The sequence below is a fragment of the Eubalaena glacialis genome, chromosome 6, assembly GCF_028564815.1.
Source record: "Eubalaena glacialis isolate mEubGla1 chromosome 6, mEubGla1.1.hap2.+ XY, whole genome shotgun sequence".
Lineage (NCBI taxonomy): Eukaryota > Metazoa > Chordata > Mammalia > Artiodactyla > Balaenidae > Eubalaena > Eubalaena glacialis.
This window is the reverse complement of record NC_083721.1, coordinates 127,074,431-127,090,297: the sequence shown is the minus strand read 5'-3', so window position 1 is coordinate 127,090,297 and position 15,867 is coordinate 127,074,431. Positions and strand designations below refer to the sequence as shown.

The window sequence follows — 15,867 nt, the reverse complement described above, 5'->3', positions numbered from 1 at the left end:
CAGGCCCACACTAGGCAAATTGGTCCACCTGTTTTTCAGCCCTGCTCAAACTCAAGTGATAGATAGCAATCGCTTCACGCTTGCAAAATTAAAGACAGCTGTAGAGGGTGTGTATATGTGTGACTGTAAGGTGTGTCTGTCTGTTTCTCTATCCCTTGGTTTTTCCTTCTGTCTCCTGGGTGTTTCTGCTTTGTATTTTAACACACGTTCATTTATTTTGTCTTTAGTTCCTTTAGGCTTATATATGATTCATTTTATTGAGTAAAATAATTTCTAAATAGTTTCTTTAAAAATGATTTTGAGCATTGTCTTATAGGTTAGAGAAGTGGTTCTCAAACTTTTTATTCCCAGGACCCCCTTACACTCTTAGAAATCTTTAAGGACCCAAAGAGCTTTTGTTTATCTGAATTATACCTATCAATATTTATCATATTCAAAAATTTAAATGAGAATTTTAAAACTATTAACTTATGAAAATTAACTATGATAAACCCAGTTACATGATAAAATGATGTATTTTAAAAATAACTATTTTCTAAAGCAAAAAATATAGTGAGAGACTTCCCTGGCGGTCCAGTGGTTAAGACTTCACCTTCCAATGCAGGGGGTGTGGGTTTGATCCCTGGTCAGGGAACTAAGATCCGACATGCCTCTTGGCCAAAAAACCAAAACATAAAAAACAGAAGCAATATTGTAACAAATTCAATAAAGACTTCAAAAATGGTCCACATGAAAAATATCTTATATATATATATCTATATATAGTGAGAAGAATGGTATTGTTTTATGTTTTTGCAAATACAGTTGACCCTTGAACAACGCAGGGGTTAGGGGCACAGACCTTCCATGTGGTCGAAAATTCGCACAGTCTCCCCTCCTCCATATCCACAGTTCTGCATCTGTGGATTCAGCCAATCACGGATCGTGTAGTACTATAGTACGTACTTAGTGAAAAAAATTAGTGTATAAGTGGATCTGAGTGGTTCAAACCTGTATTGTTCAAGGGTACACTGTATCTTTAATATCTGACTTCAGAGAAAGACAGTTGAATTTTCAAATCTGCTTCTGGATTCAGCTGCAATGTGTTGTTTTAGTTGAGTTATATGAAGAAAATCCAGCCTCACACAACTAGGTAATTGGAAAAGGGAGAAGTTTTTTAATAATCTTTTCAGTTAATTGTGGATATTCTTTGATACTACACCAGAACTTACCAGTGGGAATTTCTTAAAGGTTAATTGCAACATGGAATCCATATCAATGAACTTTCTGTACTTTGTTACATTTAAATCCACTGCTCTCTCTTACACCTTTTAGCCCCTGCATGATTTTTGTGGTAATATGCATTGGTCATTTGGAAAATGTTGGTTCACTGAGCCATGCATATCTTCCAGATTCATTACTCAGTATCCAGAAACCACTTTCATTACATCACCACCAACATCATCAGAAAAATCATTATGTACTGAGGAGTGTTGAGCTCATTGTGGTAGATGCAGGTTTTCCAAAATTCTGTTCTTGCTTCAGAGTCTTCTGTTACTGGCAACAAAATGGCTACTTACTTGAAACAACAGACTCACTTAGTTCATTTTCAAGGAAGTGTTTGCCCAAATACCCGTATTTGAATAGCCATGGTTTGTCTTACATTTTTTTCAAGTAAAAATGGTGTTACATGAAAAAAAAAATTGTCTAGTTCAACTCAGAACTCAAAGAAACACCCAAGTGCTTTTTCTCAAGGCAGTATGCACCAGAAGTGTTTTATGTGTACCTCCCATTTTACCACACAACAGTAAGAAGACGTATAGTCAAGGGTCAAGATTTAATAAAATGAATAATTTTTACTCCTTAATCCAAGTGTTACTGGCTTGATGTTTGCTAAGTTGCCGGAAGTTTTCCCCATCTTTGCTTTTGCACCATTAATGCACATGTCAGCATGATAAAAAAGATGAATGACATCTTAGTGTTGTCATGAAAATAGTTTTTTTTTTTTAACGTCTTTATTGGAGTATAATTGCTGTACGATGGTGTGTTAGTTTCTGCTTTATAACAAAGTGAATCAGCCACACATATACATATATTCCCATATCTCCTCCCTCTTGCGTCTCCCTCCCACCCTCCCTATCCCACCCCTCTAGGTGGTCACAAAGCACCGAGCTGATCTCCCTGTGCTATGTGGCTGCTTCCCACTAGCTATCGATTTTACATTTGGTAGTGTATATAAGTCCATGCCACTCTCTCACTTCGTCCCCGCTTACCCTTCCCCCTCCCCGTGTCCTCAAGTCCATTCTCTACGTCTGCGTCTTTATTCCTGTCCTGCCCCTATGAAAATAGTTTTGACCTCAAGAACTTGCCGATAGGGTCTTGGGAGACCCAGAGGTCCATGAAACATACTTTGAGAACCGCCAGGTTAGAAGGAAACTAGGGGGGAAAAAAAGAACAGGAATTTATTTTTATTTTCCTGGTAATTTTGCTTTCTCTAGAGTAGAATTTGGGTTCACCTAGGTCTAATTTTTAAAGCTTTAAACCAGAAAGCTTTCTAAGCACAATATGTTATTTAAGCCATTTGCTGCTCGGGGTCTGAGGAGCCAGTGCGTTTCTGCTCACCGTCAACACCAACAGTGCGTTGTACCGCCCTACAGGCGCCGAGGGTACCAAGATGAGCTAGGTTGTCCCTGCGCTCAAGGAGCAAACAGGGAAAGATAGAAATGTGGACAGACGCACAACATTACATGCGACTATAAAGGTAGGAACCCCAAACTAGAAATTCGTGAGGAAGGAGGCTGACCAGAGGAGGTGTCATCTGAGATGAGTGAATGATAGGAATTGCCCGGCAGAGGAGCTAGGGGCGAGGATAGAAGAAGAACCTCAAGAGGAAATACAGTTTTTCTTCTAAAGCTTCATACAGACAGAGCGTAGAAATCCTCCCGAGTCATGAGAAAAGGACCTGTATAGGGAGTCCCTGTGCTATGGGTGTATTGAGGAGGCTGGCATGGGCAAGGGGCCTTCTGCCTTGTACCTTACTCCACTTCTGTACTGTTTGAATATTTTACCATCAGCATAGATTTATTTTACTTTTCTAAAACTAGTTAATTCTAAAAGTAGGTGAAGAAAAGTCATTTTAATCATCAAAAGCATCTTATTTAAGTGCCCACCTTTGCATGAGATGAATGTGTATTGTATAAGGCTGGAATATGGCAGGAGACAAAAGCAGCAGCAGATTCTAAATATGCTAATTAAGTAGAATTTCCCAGTGGCATTTATATGAAGTATAATTTATAAAGTATGTTTATCATATATTTATAAAATTCTTAAAAGCATTTACATATTTATAAAGTATACTTTATGTAAATGTACATATATGTAATTATAACTTTAGAATTTTATATTTAATTTATATAGAGATATATATTTTGTTTATATATTTATGTATATGAAAACAGGATGATCATTCATCCTCATTTCCCAGGGTACAGTCCCAATGTATACCTGTTGCCCTGGCATAGTTATTAGTTGCACCCCCTTTCTCTCTCAAGTATCCTGTTTTTTATTTTTATTTTTTTTAATTTATTTTATTTTTGGCTGCATTGGGTCTTCGTTGCTGCACGCGGGCTTTCTCTAGTTGCGGCGAGCGGGGGCTACTCTTCGTTGCGGTGCACGGGCTTCTCATTGCGGTGGCTTCTCTTGTTGTGGAGCACGGGCTCTAGGCGCGTGGGCTTCAGTAGTTGCGGCACGTGGGCTCAGTAGTTGTGGCTCGCGGGCTCAGTAGTTGTGGCGCACGGGCTTAGTTGCTCCTCAACATGCGGCATCTTCTGGGGCCAGGGCTCAAACCTGTGTCCCCTGCGTTGGCAGGCGGATTCTTAACCACTGCGCCACCAGGGAAGTCCAAGTATCCTGTTTTTTAGATGCTGAATTAAAAGTTCATCCTGTTTGATGTAGCCTATAAAATATATTTACATACAGCATATGTTCATATAGTTATATAGTCATAGATTTATTGGTATGTGCACGTGGATATATATGTATGTGTACTTATGTGTTTAGAAGGTGTATGTTAAAAGCTATTACAGCTAAAATACCAACTCAAGAAAATAGTAACATAAGTCAGATGACCACAGTTATCTAATTACAAATTAGTTTATTGTTTTTAAATATTGGCTTACCAAAATTTTTGCATCTGCATCATTTTTGTTAGCCTTTTTCATGCTTATTTATTCCATCTCAGCTCTACTACTGAAAATAATAAATATACTGCACGAAACTTGCTTTTTTGAACATGTTTTAGAAAATTACGTGTAAATTGAATCTCATCTGCTTTCCAACTTCTGTTTCTTTTTCTGAAGTCTGTTGTGGGCTTTCCATTGGCAGGAACTCCTAAGACTTCTGTTTTCATTTACTCTCAGTGAAGAAATATAACAGAGGAGAAGATCACTTTAATTTTTCTTAAGTCAAAGAATACTATTTTTGGTGAGAATGACTGCCTCCCCCCACGAGCTCATTTATGTCTTAATTCTAATTTTAGGGATATCGTTAAGTATGTCTGTTCAGAACTGTGGGTGCAAAGTGATTCTGCCTAATGTTCGTATCAGTTGCACAAACCAAACTGCCTGAAGGGGCCAGGCTGGGCTTTTTACCGAGAGAAGCCGCTTGGCGGTAAGTACTTGGACAGGTAGCACGTGTGTGCAGGTGACAGTGACACAGGGACACAGCCACGCGGTTGCCAGGCAGCCAACAACCCCTTCGCTGTCCAGTCTTCCTATTTCTCAAGAAAAGATATGTTGATTTTTATGTTAAATCTTACTGGTTTTCAACAGGAGCTCAGTTTTTCAAAAACATGGTTCCAAAAACCATGTGGGTCAAACACAGCCTGTGGGGACCAGCTGTGCTTGTGGCCTACGGTGGGTCCCCTGTGGTCTACAGACTTCTAACTTATTTCTTTGTTGCACTTTGGACAGGCAGAATATGGCTTGAAATTGCATCTTCAACAACTTTCACCGCTTTTTCACTTCACATTTGCGGATTTGGATTCTTTGTCCTAAACTGTTACACTGGGAATTCCCTGGCGGTCCAGCAGTTAGGACTCCATGCTTTCACTGCTGAGGGCCCAGGTTCAATACCTGGTCGGGGAAGTAAGATCCCACAAGCCGCGTGGTGTGGCAAAAAACAAAAAGCAAACAACAACAACAAAATAAAAATAAAGTGTTACACTGACTCCTAGATTACAAGCTTCTTGAGGGCGTAAAACTCTCAACTGTGCCTTTTTCTGACTGAAATTCCTTGTCCTCAGCTTTGTCCATATCTGCAAGGTTTTGCTGGGCTCACACCTGTTCCCAAGCCGCTCTCCCCCGACTCCTGAAACCTTCTCCCAGCGCTCTTGAGCCTTCACCTTCCCTGGGAATCTTTGTTTTACGGCTTTTCATGAACACATCTTATTTTCCCTGCTATACCACAAACCTTTGGGGGCAGTATATTTGTTCCGCTAGCGGCCCTGGCTTTTAGTGTCAGCCCCCAGGCCTGTTTCTGGCTGGTTGATAAAAAACCACCTGAAGAGCCTCTGAGACAATGTGGGAAGGAGACTTGTCAATGTTTACTCGGTGTGCCTTTCCAATTTGTTATCATATGAATGTATTACTTATTCACGAAATAAGGTACAAAAGTACATATGGATTCCAGGGTCTCACCCCAGCTGAATCTGTTCCAAACCAGAATCTCTGCAGGGGCAAAGTAGGGGGAAATCTGTAAACGTGTACTATTTTAAAGCTTCCCAGCTGATTTTTTTTTTTTAAGTATTTGTTTATTTATTTATTTATGGCTGTGTTGGGTCTTCGTTTCTGTGTGAGGGCTTTCTCTAGTTGCGGCGAGCGGGGGCCACTCTTCATCGCGGTGCGCGGGCCTCTCACTATCGTGGCCTCTCTTGTTGCGGAGCACAGGCTCCAGACGTGCAGGCTCAGTAATTGTGGCTCACGGGCCCATTCCCAACTGATTTTGATGCGTAGCCAGGTTTGGGAACTACTGTCCCAAAGCATAAAGTAGGTATTCAGTAAACATCTGTTCAACAGAGAAATGAACTCTTGTCTTCCTGTAGCACTTAGCCTGATGCCTTGTACTTAGCAGTTGTTCAATAAATATTGGTCGAGGGAATTAAAGTAAATTTTGAGTTCAGATACTAACTCCCCCGGTCTCACTTTCTTAGGTGTGGGTGGAGCCACCCACTCCTTCCCAGGTTCTCACTCTGTATGGGGTGGATGGATTAATTCTTACCTGGACCACTAGGACGGCCTCGCTAGCTGGTTTGCAGCCAGCTGGCCTCCCTCTGATCCTTTCCACACACTGCAGCCTAAGTGATCCTGAGTGATTTTTTTTAAACTCAAATCTGATGATAACTTTTAATGATAACTAGTACTTGCAATATAAAACTTGCTGTGGGGAGTCCTCTAGAGCCCGTTATGGTCTGGTCTGACCCTTCCAAACAGGAGAAGGTACGAGTCAGGAGAGAAAGTAGATGCTACAGGGGCCCAGAACAGAGAGACCTCAAGGAAGGCCAAACAAGCACCAGCCAAGTATGTTATTGATCTATAAGCCAGTGAAGGATAGACTCCTGCGATCCATTCAGGGGTGAACCTTTCTCCCTTCAGGGCACAGAGGAAGCCGTAAAGATCCCCTTTTTTTTAAGTTTATATTCTTTATTTTTTTGGCTGCATTGGGTCTTAGTTGTGGTTGGCGAGATCTTCATTGCGGCACTCGGGCTTCTCTCTAGTTGCGGAGCACGGGCTTCTCTCTAGTTGTGGCGTGCAGGCTTCTCTCAAGTTGTGGCGTGCGGGTTTTCTCTTCTCTAGTTATGGCACGCAGGCTCCAGGGTGGGTGGGCTCTGTAGTTGTGGCGCGTGGACTCGAGAGCGCGGGGGCTCTGTACTCTAATTGAGACATGTGAGCTCAGTAGTTGCGGCGCTTGGGCTTAGTTGCCCCGTGGCATGTGGGATCTTAGTTCCCCGACCAGGGATCGAACCCAAGTCCCCTGCATTGGAAGTTGGATTCTTTGCCACTGGACCACCGGGGAAGTCCCAAAGATCCCTTTTCATTTAATTTTATTTAAAGATTTAATCCCCCACATCCCTAGAAAAGATTCATGGAAGGTTCCACTTAAAGGCAGGGAAAACAAGAGTAAAAGAGCTATCACTAAATCAAGAAAGTGAGACAGTAGTCACACCAGAAACCCAGGCTCACAGTGGCTACAACAGTCGATGGTAAACATTAGTTCTAAGCATCCTCGTCTCGATAATTAAGAGAGAATAAACGTGGTGAGTACATTGTTCTCATTATCTGAATAATGAAGAATTTGTTAGCAGAAATGCTCTTTTTCCAATGGCTGAATGAGATAAAAAGAAGTTATCGAATGGATTCTTGTATAAAGGACACTAAATAACATAATGGGCAGAGCTTATAATCCTTACAAAAAGGTAAAAAGAGATCCTTTATGTGGCCATCTGGTCTTTTCCAACTGAATAAATGCCGTGGGCTAAACGTTATACTCCAGTGCTAGGAAGACATTGCCACTGGGAGTTAAAGAAATAGCAGCAAGCTATATGGCTTTCTGGACATCATGTGATTAGAGATAGACTTGATGAACAGCTGGGTAGTATATCCTTTAGACCAAAGGGGGTATTTTGGGGGGGGTGGGGTACAGTTTAAGTGCAGGAGTGATCCATTAGTGTGTAGTGGAATTAGTTTGGTGAGTTGCTGTTAGCATTTTTCAAGTGAAAGAGAACAGGACAGAACAGACTGCATCACACATAGTAAGGGTAAGTTTAATTTCATTTCTGTCTTAAGTCACTGTGTACCATGTATTTTTTACTGTGGGTAACTCTGAAAGCCACTGCTTTGGATTGTCCCTTACTAGAATATTAGTGGGTAGGCTCTGGCCATTCTAGGCTCATTATAGAACACAGAGGATAACAAGACCTGGGCTCTGGGAACAACCGAGGTAGGATCCTCAGACCAGAACAAGAGCCACAGTGCCTTTAAATTGTGCTAATTTAGGAACCTGTGACTAGACACGGTATTGTAAACTCAGAAATATACTTTCCTTGTTTTGTTTTGTTTCCTTTTTGATTGAACACCCCAGTCTACTTTGGCTGTGATAAAAGCGAAATCAGAAGGAACGGGATGGGTCCCCACAAGGAAGGGCCAGAGGGCAGGGTGCCCCTAGTGGTCAGACTTGGTCATGCAGACTGAGACTTTACACTGAGAAACCCTTCAGAGCCACAAATCAGGAATGGCTCCTCCAGTTCTTGCTTCTTTCCGGAGCAGCCAATGCCTTTACTCACAGGTACTGCTTACTTAGGGAAAACTTTTAAAAAATCATTTTCCTGCTTCATGAGTTACGTTTGGATCAGATCATCAGGGCGATCTTCTGAAATAAGATAAGGAGGCTTGTGGTAGGACCATGGCAATTGCCTGACTCTAAGAGTTCAATGCAGCAGCCCTGCGTGATGGTGAGACCTTTCACATTTGGCGGGGGAACCTTTCTCCAAGCTACAACTTTGGAGAAAGAAGGAGAAAAAGTTCTGGGAGGATTTCCAACTATAACAACTATTAGCAGTGGTATGAGGAACAGGCTGGGGCAAGATAAAGATTAAGCTTCTAAGGTTGACTCCAAGTCTCGGGAGCAGCAACAGAATGAGATTTAAAAAAAAAACCACATTCATTTTCATAGAAAAAACGTTTTTCAAAGAAATTGAAAACAGCCTACAAATAAAGGAGCTCCTTGTGGAAGGGTCTCTGACCATTTCTCTCCTCTTGTTTCAGATGACAGTCATGTCCCTTTCCAGGGACCTCAAGGACGACTTTCACAGCGACACGGTGCTCTCCATCTTGAATGAGCAGCGCATTCGGGGCATTTTATGTGATGTCACTATCATCGTGGAAGACACCAAATTTAAAGCCCACAGCAATGTCCTGGCTGCCTCAAGCCTTTATTTCAAAAATATCTTTTGGAGCCATACCATCTGTATTTCCAGCCACGTCCTGGAGCTGGATGATCTCAAAGCCGAAGTGTTTACAGAAATCCTTAATTATATCTACAGCTCCACAGTCGTCGTCAAGAGACAAGAAACAGTCACTGATCTTGCAGCTGCAGGAAAAAAGCTGGGAATATCCTTCTTGGAAGATCTTACCGATCGCAACTTTTCAAATTCCCCAGGTCCTTATGTATTCTGCATTACCGAGAAGGGAGTGGTTAAAGAAGAAAAAAATGAAAAAAGGCATGAAGAACCAGCCATCACTAATGGGCCAAGGATCACAAATGCATTTTCCATCATCGAAACAGAAAATAGTAATAACATGTTTTCTCCACTGGACTTGAGGGCAAGTTTCAAAAAGGTCTCCGACTCCATGAGAACCACCAGCCTTTGCCTGGAGAGGACTGACGTCTGCCACGAGGTGGAGCCCGTGCGCACCCTCGCCGAGCACTCCTATGCGGTGTCTTCCGTGGCCGAGGCTTACAGAAGTCTGCCTGTACGGGAACGGGACAGCAGTTCACCTGGGAAAACAGGTAAAGAAAACTGCGAAGCTGTTGCAGCAAAACCGAAAACATGCCGAAAGCCAAAGACACTCTCCGTACCCCAGGATTCGGATTCACCTCCAGAAAATATACCGCCCCCTCCAGCAACCAACTTGGAAATGAATCAAGAAGGAAGTCCACAGCCAGCTGCAATTCTTTCCCTTTCAAAATCTCCCAACAACAACGAAGGAGAGGTCCATTTTCCCAGGGCAGATGAAAATAAATCCTCTGATGTCCCCACGCTGCCAGCCACAGAGGTGCCGCCTCTCATTTACAATTGTAGCTGTTGTTCCAAATCTTTCGACAGTAGCACTTTGCTCAGCGCCCACATGCAGCTTCACAAGCCAACCCAGGAGCCCTTGGTGTGCAAGCATTGCAACAAACAGTTCAGCACCCTCAACAGACTGGATCGGCACGAGCAGATCTGTATGAGGTCAAGCCACATGCCCGTTCCTGGAGGGAATCAGCGCTTCTTAGAAAACTATCCCACCATTGGGCAGAATGGAGGTGCATTCACAGGTCCAGAACCTTTATTATCTGAGAATAGGATTGGTGAATTTTCCAGTCCCGGAAGCACCTTGCCAGAAACAGAACACATGGTTAAATTTGTTAACGGGCAAATGCTCTACAGCTGCGTAGTATGCAAACGCAGTTATGTGACTTTATCCAGCCTCCGAAGACATGCCAATGTTCACTCGTGGAGAAGAACGTATCCTTGCCATTACTGCAACAAAGTGTTTGCATTGGCTGAGTACAGGACAAGACATGAGATTTGGCACACAGGAGAAAGGCGGTATCAGTGCATTTTCTGCCTGGAAACGTTCATGACCTACTATATACTCAAAAACCACCAGAAGTCTTTCCATGCCATCGATCATAGACTTTCCATCAGTAAAAAAACAGCAAACGGGGGCTTGAAGCCTAGTGTCTATCCATATAAGCTTTATAGGCTCCTGCCCATGAAATGCAAGCGGGCTCCTTACAAGAGCTACCGACATTCTTCCTATGAAAATACTCGAGAAAACAGTCAGATGAACGAGTCTGCACCCGGCCCCTATGTTATTCAGAATCCGCACGGCTCTGAGTTGCCTACTCTGAATTTCCAAAACAGTGTAAACACCTTGACCAGCAGTCCAGCCATCCCACTGGAAACACCAGCACGTCAGGATGTACCCACTTCCACCAGTGCGCAAAACGCAGAGGGTACCAAATGGGGAGAGAGGGGAGAGTTGAAAGTTGATCTGGATAATAACTTTTATTCAACGGAGGTGTCAGTTTCTTCCACTGAAAATGCCGTCGGTTCGGGCCTCCGGGCAGGGGATGCGCCCGTGTTGTCTGTGAGTAACGGCAGTGAGAACTCCACCTCTGTGATCAGCTACAGTGGCTCAGCCCCCTCGGTCATCGTGCACAGCAGCCAGTTTTCATCGGTGATAATGCACAGCAACGCCGTTGCTGCCACAAGCAGCCACAACCCCAGAGCCCCTTCAGACCTGGCTGGCAGTCAGACCCCGAAAGACGATGGCAAACCCGAGCCGGACAAAGTGGGGAGGGTTGTCAGCAGACCCAAGAGCATGAAGGAGAAAAAGAAAACCATCCTGTGTAACAGGGGAGAAGTACCAGAGGAGTCCAGATACATTGCTGATCCTGGAGGGTCATTGAGCAAAACCACAAACATCGTTAAAGAAACTAGTAAAATTGAAACTTACATCGCAAAGCCTGCTCTCCCGGGAACCTCCACAAACAGCAACGTCGCGCCCCTTTGCCAGATAACGGTGAAAATCGGGAACGAAGCCATTGTGAAAAGGCACATCCTAGGATCTAAATTGTTCTATAAAAGAGGGAGGAGGCCCAAGTACCAAATGCAGGAGGAGACTCCGCCACGAGAGAGTGAACAGGAAACCAACAGAGACAGCCCGATCGGGCTCTGCCAGTCCGAGTGCGTGGAGATGAGTGAGATGTTTGACGATGCCAGTGACCAGGATTCCACGGACAAACCATGGCGCCCTTACTACAACTACAAACCCAAAAAGAAATCCAGACAGTTGAGAAAAATGAGGAAAGCCAACTGGAGGAAGGAGCATGAAAACAGGAGCCCGAGCGGCAAATGTAAATACCCGGCCGAACTGGACTGCGCAGTGGGGAAGGCTCCCCAGGAGAAGGCCTTCGAGGAAGAAGAAAATAAAGAGATGCCCAAGTTGCAGTGTGAGCTCTGCGACGGAGACAAAGCCTCGGGGGCTGGGAATCAAGGCAGGCCCCACCGGCATCTCACGGCCAGGCCTTATGCGTGTGAGCTCTGCTCCAAGCAGTTCCAGAGCCCCTCCACCCTGAAGATGCACATGAGGTGTCACACGGGAGAGAAGCCGTACCAGTGCAAGACCTGCGGACGGTGCTTCTCGGTGCAAGGCAACCTACAGAAACATGAGCGCATCCACCTGGGCGTGAAGGAGTTCGTCTGTCAGTATTGCAACAAGGCCTTCACGTTGAATGAGACCCTCAAAATCCACGAAAGAATCCACACTGGCGAAAAGCGATACCACTGTCAGTTCTGCTTTCAGAGTTTTTTGTATCTCTCCACGAAAAGGAATCACGAGCAGAGGCATATCCGGGAGCATAATGGGAAGGGCTATGCCTGCTTCCAGTGCCCCAAAATTTGCAAAACAGCTGCTGCCCTTGGAATGCACCAGAAGAAACACTTATTCAAAAGCCCAAGTCAGCGGGAGAAAACAGAAGGTGACACGGGCCACGAAAACTCAAATCCCCTGGAGAATCCACATTTCATTGATTCAGAAGACAATGACCAAAAGGATAATGGACAAACCGTTGTTGATAATGTCCTTTGAATGGTGATACTTAGAAAAATCTTCGAAACTATAAGTTGGTGGGTTTGGGTTTTTCGTTTTGGTTTTTTTTTTTTTTTTTTTAAGTTAGCCGTTTTCTTTTGTTTCTGTTTAATTTTGTTCACATAACAGTCATGAAGGAGTGAAATGTAACAAAGAAAATCTCATTTGTGAAAATTCCAGAAAAAGGATCCTAATATCTACTTTGGGTTTTAGCATTAACTTCATGCAAAGTACACAAAAACAAAGTAGCTGAATCTTCCAATATCCCAGGTGTCCTGTGAAAGTTTATGAAGTTCTCAGCTATGATATTTCTGCCAGTCGGGGGAAAGAAAAGAGTTTAATTTTAGCGTAATTTAAAACTTTCTGCTAAGTGCTAATAGGAACTGGCTGCTGAACTGTCTTTAGTCACTGGAGAAAATAAGGGTCAGATGTCATGAAAATGTCATCTTCATAAATAAGTTCAAAGGTAAATGAGCTATGACAGTCATTATTCCCAACCAGCTTCTATTAAAATTGTTTAAATTAATGGATACATATGAAATAATATAGTTGAAAATATGTGTGAAATGAGTAACCCGAGTAGGACATTCATACATTATCTAGAACTACTTTTCTGCAACACAAACCTTGTAAAATACATATATAAATCACTCTAACTTTTAACTGTCCATGTCCCCTGTAGTGAATTATAATGATGAGCAATAGATCTGCAAATAATGAGGACTGATGTAAAAATCAGTAGAAAGCATCTTGAATATTACTTAAGAGCATGTGTATGCTTTTAGATGGAATGCTGTTCTCTTGAAGTTATGGCTGAGTTGTTATTAGAACTGGTCTACTCAAGTCACAGAAAACATAGGTCATGCCTTATCCATGGGGGAGAGCCTTCCCAGAAGTTACCTGTGGTTACCTGTACTGTGCTGTATATTACTTTTTAGTGGCCTCACTTCAGAAAATGAAGAAAGGTCAAATTCTTCTGAAACTCCCTGCAGTCTTCCATCCATCACAAGGCCATGGACATGGAGGTCTTTCCAGATAGATTTAACCAGTCTCAAGGGTTCAAGTAAAACCTGACGCCTTCCATGCCACTGAAGGAGTGTCCAGGAAATTTAGCGCAAAGCATGTGTACGGTGGTGAATTCCCAGGCACTTGAAAGTGACAGAGAACCCAATCCCTACAATTGTTAGCCTTCTTGGAGATTATGCAGCCCACAAATACATACTATTTAAAAAAAAAAAAAAAAAAAAGACAAGAGAAACACACACCCCCGCCCCACCCATTAATGACTTGAGGGGGCAGAGGGAGTGATGACCTTCCTTGCCTCGAACAGAGCTTTGTCTTTGGGGGGGGGTGGGGAGATAGAATGTGGAGTGACAAGGTTCCATCACTTACTTATATGACTCAGAAATACATCCACAAACCAGCTGATGCCTTGTCTTAATGTTTGCAGACATCTAGCCCGCTTGCTAAAAACCACTTCGTTTTTAATGTTCTTTTATGCTGACCCACACCATCAACACTGCCCTCAAAGTCTAACTGCCCTATAGGATATTCCGTCACGTGGACTAGGTTCCTGGGAGGCTGGAAGTCATGATTCTTACTTTGTAAACTGCCAGAATAGGAGAGAGAGAGAAAACGTTCTTACCCTTTGATGACCAGTATGAGCAGAATCTGGAACCCGGTTCAAGGATGACCTGCAGCCATTCATGTTCATGGGATGTGATAGCTGGAAACCCAAGATCACCCAAGGTTGCAAGGTTACCATTGTGAAGAAGTAGCTCAAAGGACTCCAGATTCTCTCTTCAAGCGTTGTGGTATCTCCATGAAGAAGACTTAATAAGGATTGGGGTGGGCAAGAAAGCATTTAAACACCCAGAAAAGGACATGATCAAAGCTGACCTTTTTATACTATAGTACTTTGCTGTTAAATAACCCCAATATTGTATTTGCATTTATCTTTTGTTCATCTGCTTTCACTTACAAACAGTATTATGTAATAGAGGAAAATGGAAAAATGCAAACGAGCTCAACTTTATTTTATACATTGTATATATGTATACCTGCACTATTCATTTGGGTTTTGTTAAAAAGATAGTTGCAAAGGGCTTATGAATATTTGAATTGATAATTAGAAAATTGAATAAGCAATCCTGTGATCTACTAATTTGTTTTATCTCAATTAGGCGTATGAATCAAGGAGAATTACTGTGTATTTCAGTCATTTTGATTTGAGGTAACTCCAAATATAAAATTATTACATGTACTGATGTCTCCCAGCCCTTCCATGTGGATATTTTTTAAGTGGACTTGTATGCTGATAATTCTAGACCAAAGTAAATATGGCAGAATATTTATACATGAAAAAATAATTTTGCAAATATTTTCTATAATTGTATTATTCGTTTAAAATGTTGATAGCTTGTGTTAGTTTCAGGGAGGGGTGTATATTTTGATAAAAAAAATACTTGACTTTGTAATTCTGTATATTCTATACAATTTATAGCAGAGCCGTTTTAAGACAGCCTTGTCGCATTTTTTGTTAATTGTGAAAATTTTATTCTAAGTGATGTTTATGCATTGAGTACATAACGACCAACTAGAATTAAAGTAAGTGTGAACAGTGAACATACTGTATGCTGTACAAGATATATTGTAATTTGCTGTTTTAGCATCTGTATTTTGGTTAGAAGATATTATTAAATACAGATGTTAAGGGTTGGAAAAGTCTAATTTTATTTTTAGAACTAATGGATATAAATTTGTTTTTGCTTGATTAAAATAGCTTATTCCTATGTTGTCTCTTTTTAAACGTTTTAGTGTTAATTATTTTGTGCAGCCAAGCAGCTATTTCATCTGTGTGAGTCACAGCATTGTTTCACATATGAGTCATACGATATATTTCTGTTTCCTTTCTTGTTTACATTCCATGGTACCTGCTTACATGCTTAGGACTCAAATGGAATATGACATTAAAAAAAAAGCAGAATAAAAGAGACTGAACTCTTGTTATCATTTAGTGCTTTGGATAGGCCTGATCTTATGATAAATCAGAGTGTTGGAAGTATTCTGCTCTAGACATCCACAGAAAACACATTACACTTATTAACTACCAGGTATTCGACAACATTCTTTCCATGGGCTATTTCATTCAGTCCTTTCCTGACAACCTTAGGAAGTAGACCTCATTATCTGCATTTTATAGTGACATTGAGCAGATCCCACAGCCAGGCAGTGCCAGGATCGCAACCCAGGGCTGCCTGACTCCAGAGCCCATGTTTTTGTTCCTTCTCAGCATCTTAGAGGGAAATGCTTAATGTAAACTCAACGGAGAGTGAGGAAAAGAGACAGCTTGTGATGCAGTTTGTGATGGTAGTTGTCACGATGACAGCTGTAAAGAGGCTCAGCCTCCCTGGACTCAACTCTCATTTACTCACTGAGGCCTCAGTACTTTGGGCATTTGGTTTCTCTTATATTT

General features: G+C 42.2%; 1 protein-coding gene across 3 annotated transcripts in view; it reads left to right on the top strand.

Annotated features, from left to right (window-relative positions):
- The window catches only part of ZBTB38 (zinc finger and BTB domain containing 38), a 75,379-nt gene extending 60,065 nt beyond the window's left edge, over nt 1-15,314 (top strand). For all 3 annotated transcript variants that reach the window (XM_061194595.1, XM_061194594.1, XM_061194596.1), the window contains one exon: nt 8,799-15,314. In XM_061194595.1, the coding sequence (XP_061050578.1) occupies nt 8,799-12,392 (3,594 nt within the window). In that variant the 3' untranslated portion in view covers nt 12,393-15,314. The remainder of the gene's footprint in view (nt 1-8,798) is intronic.
- The last annotated feature ends 553 nt before the right edge of the window (nt 15,315-15,867 follow it).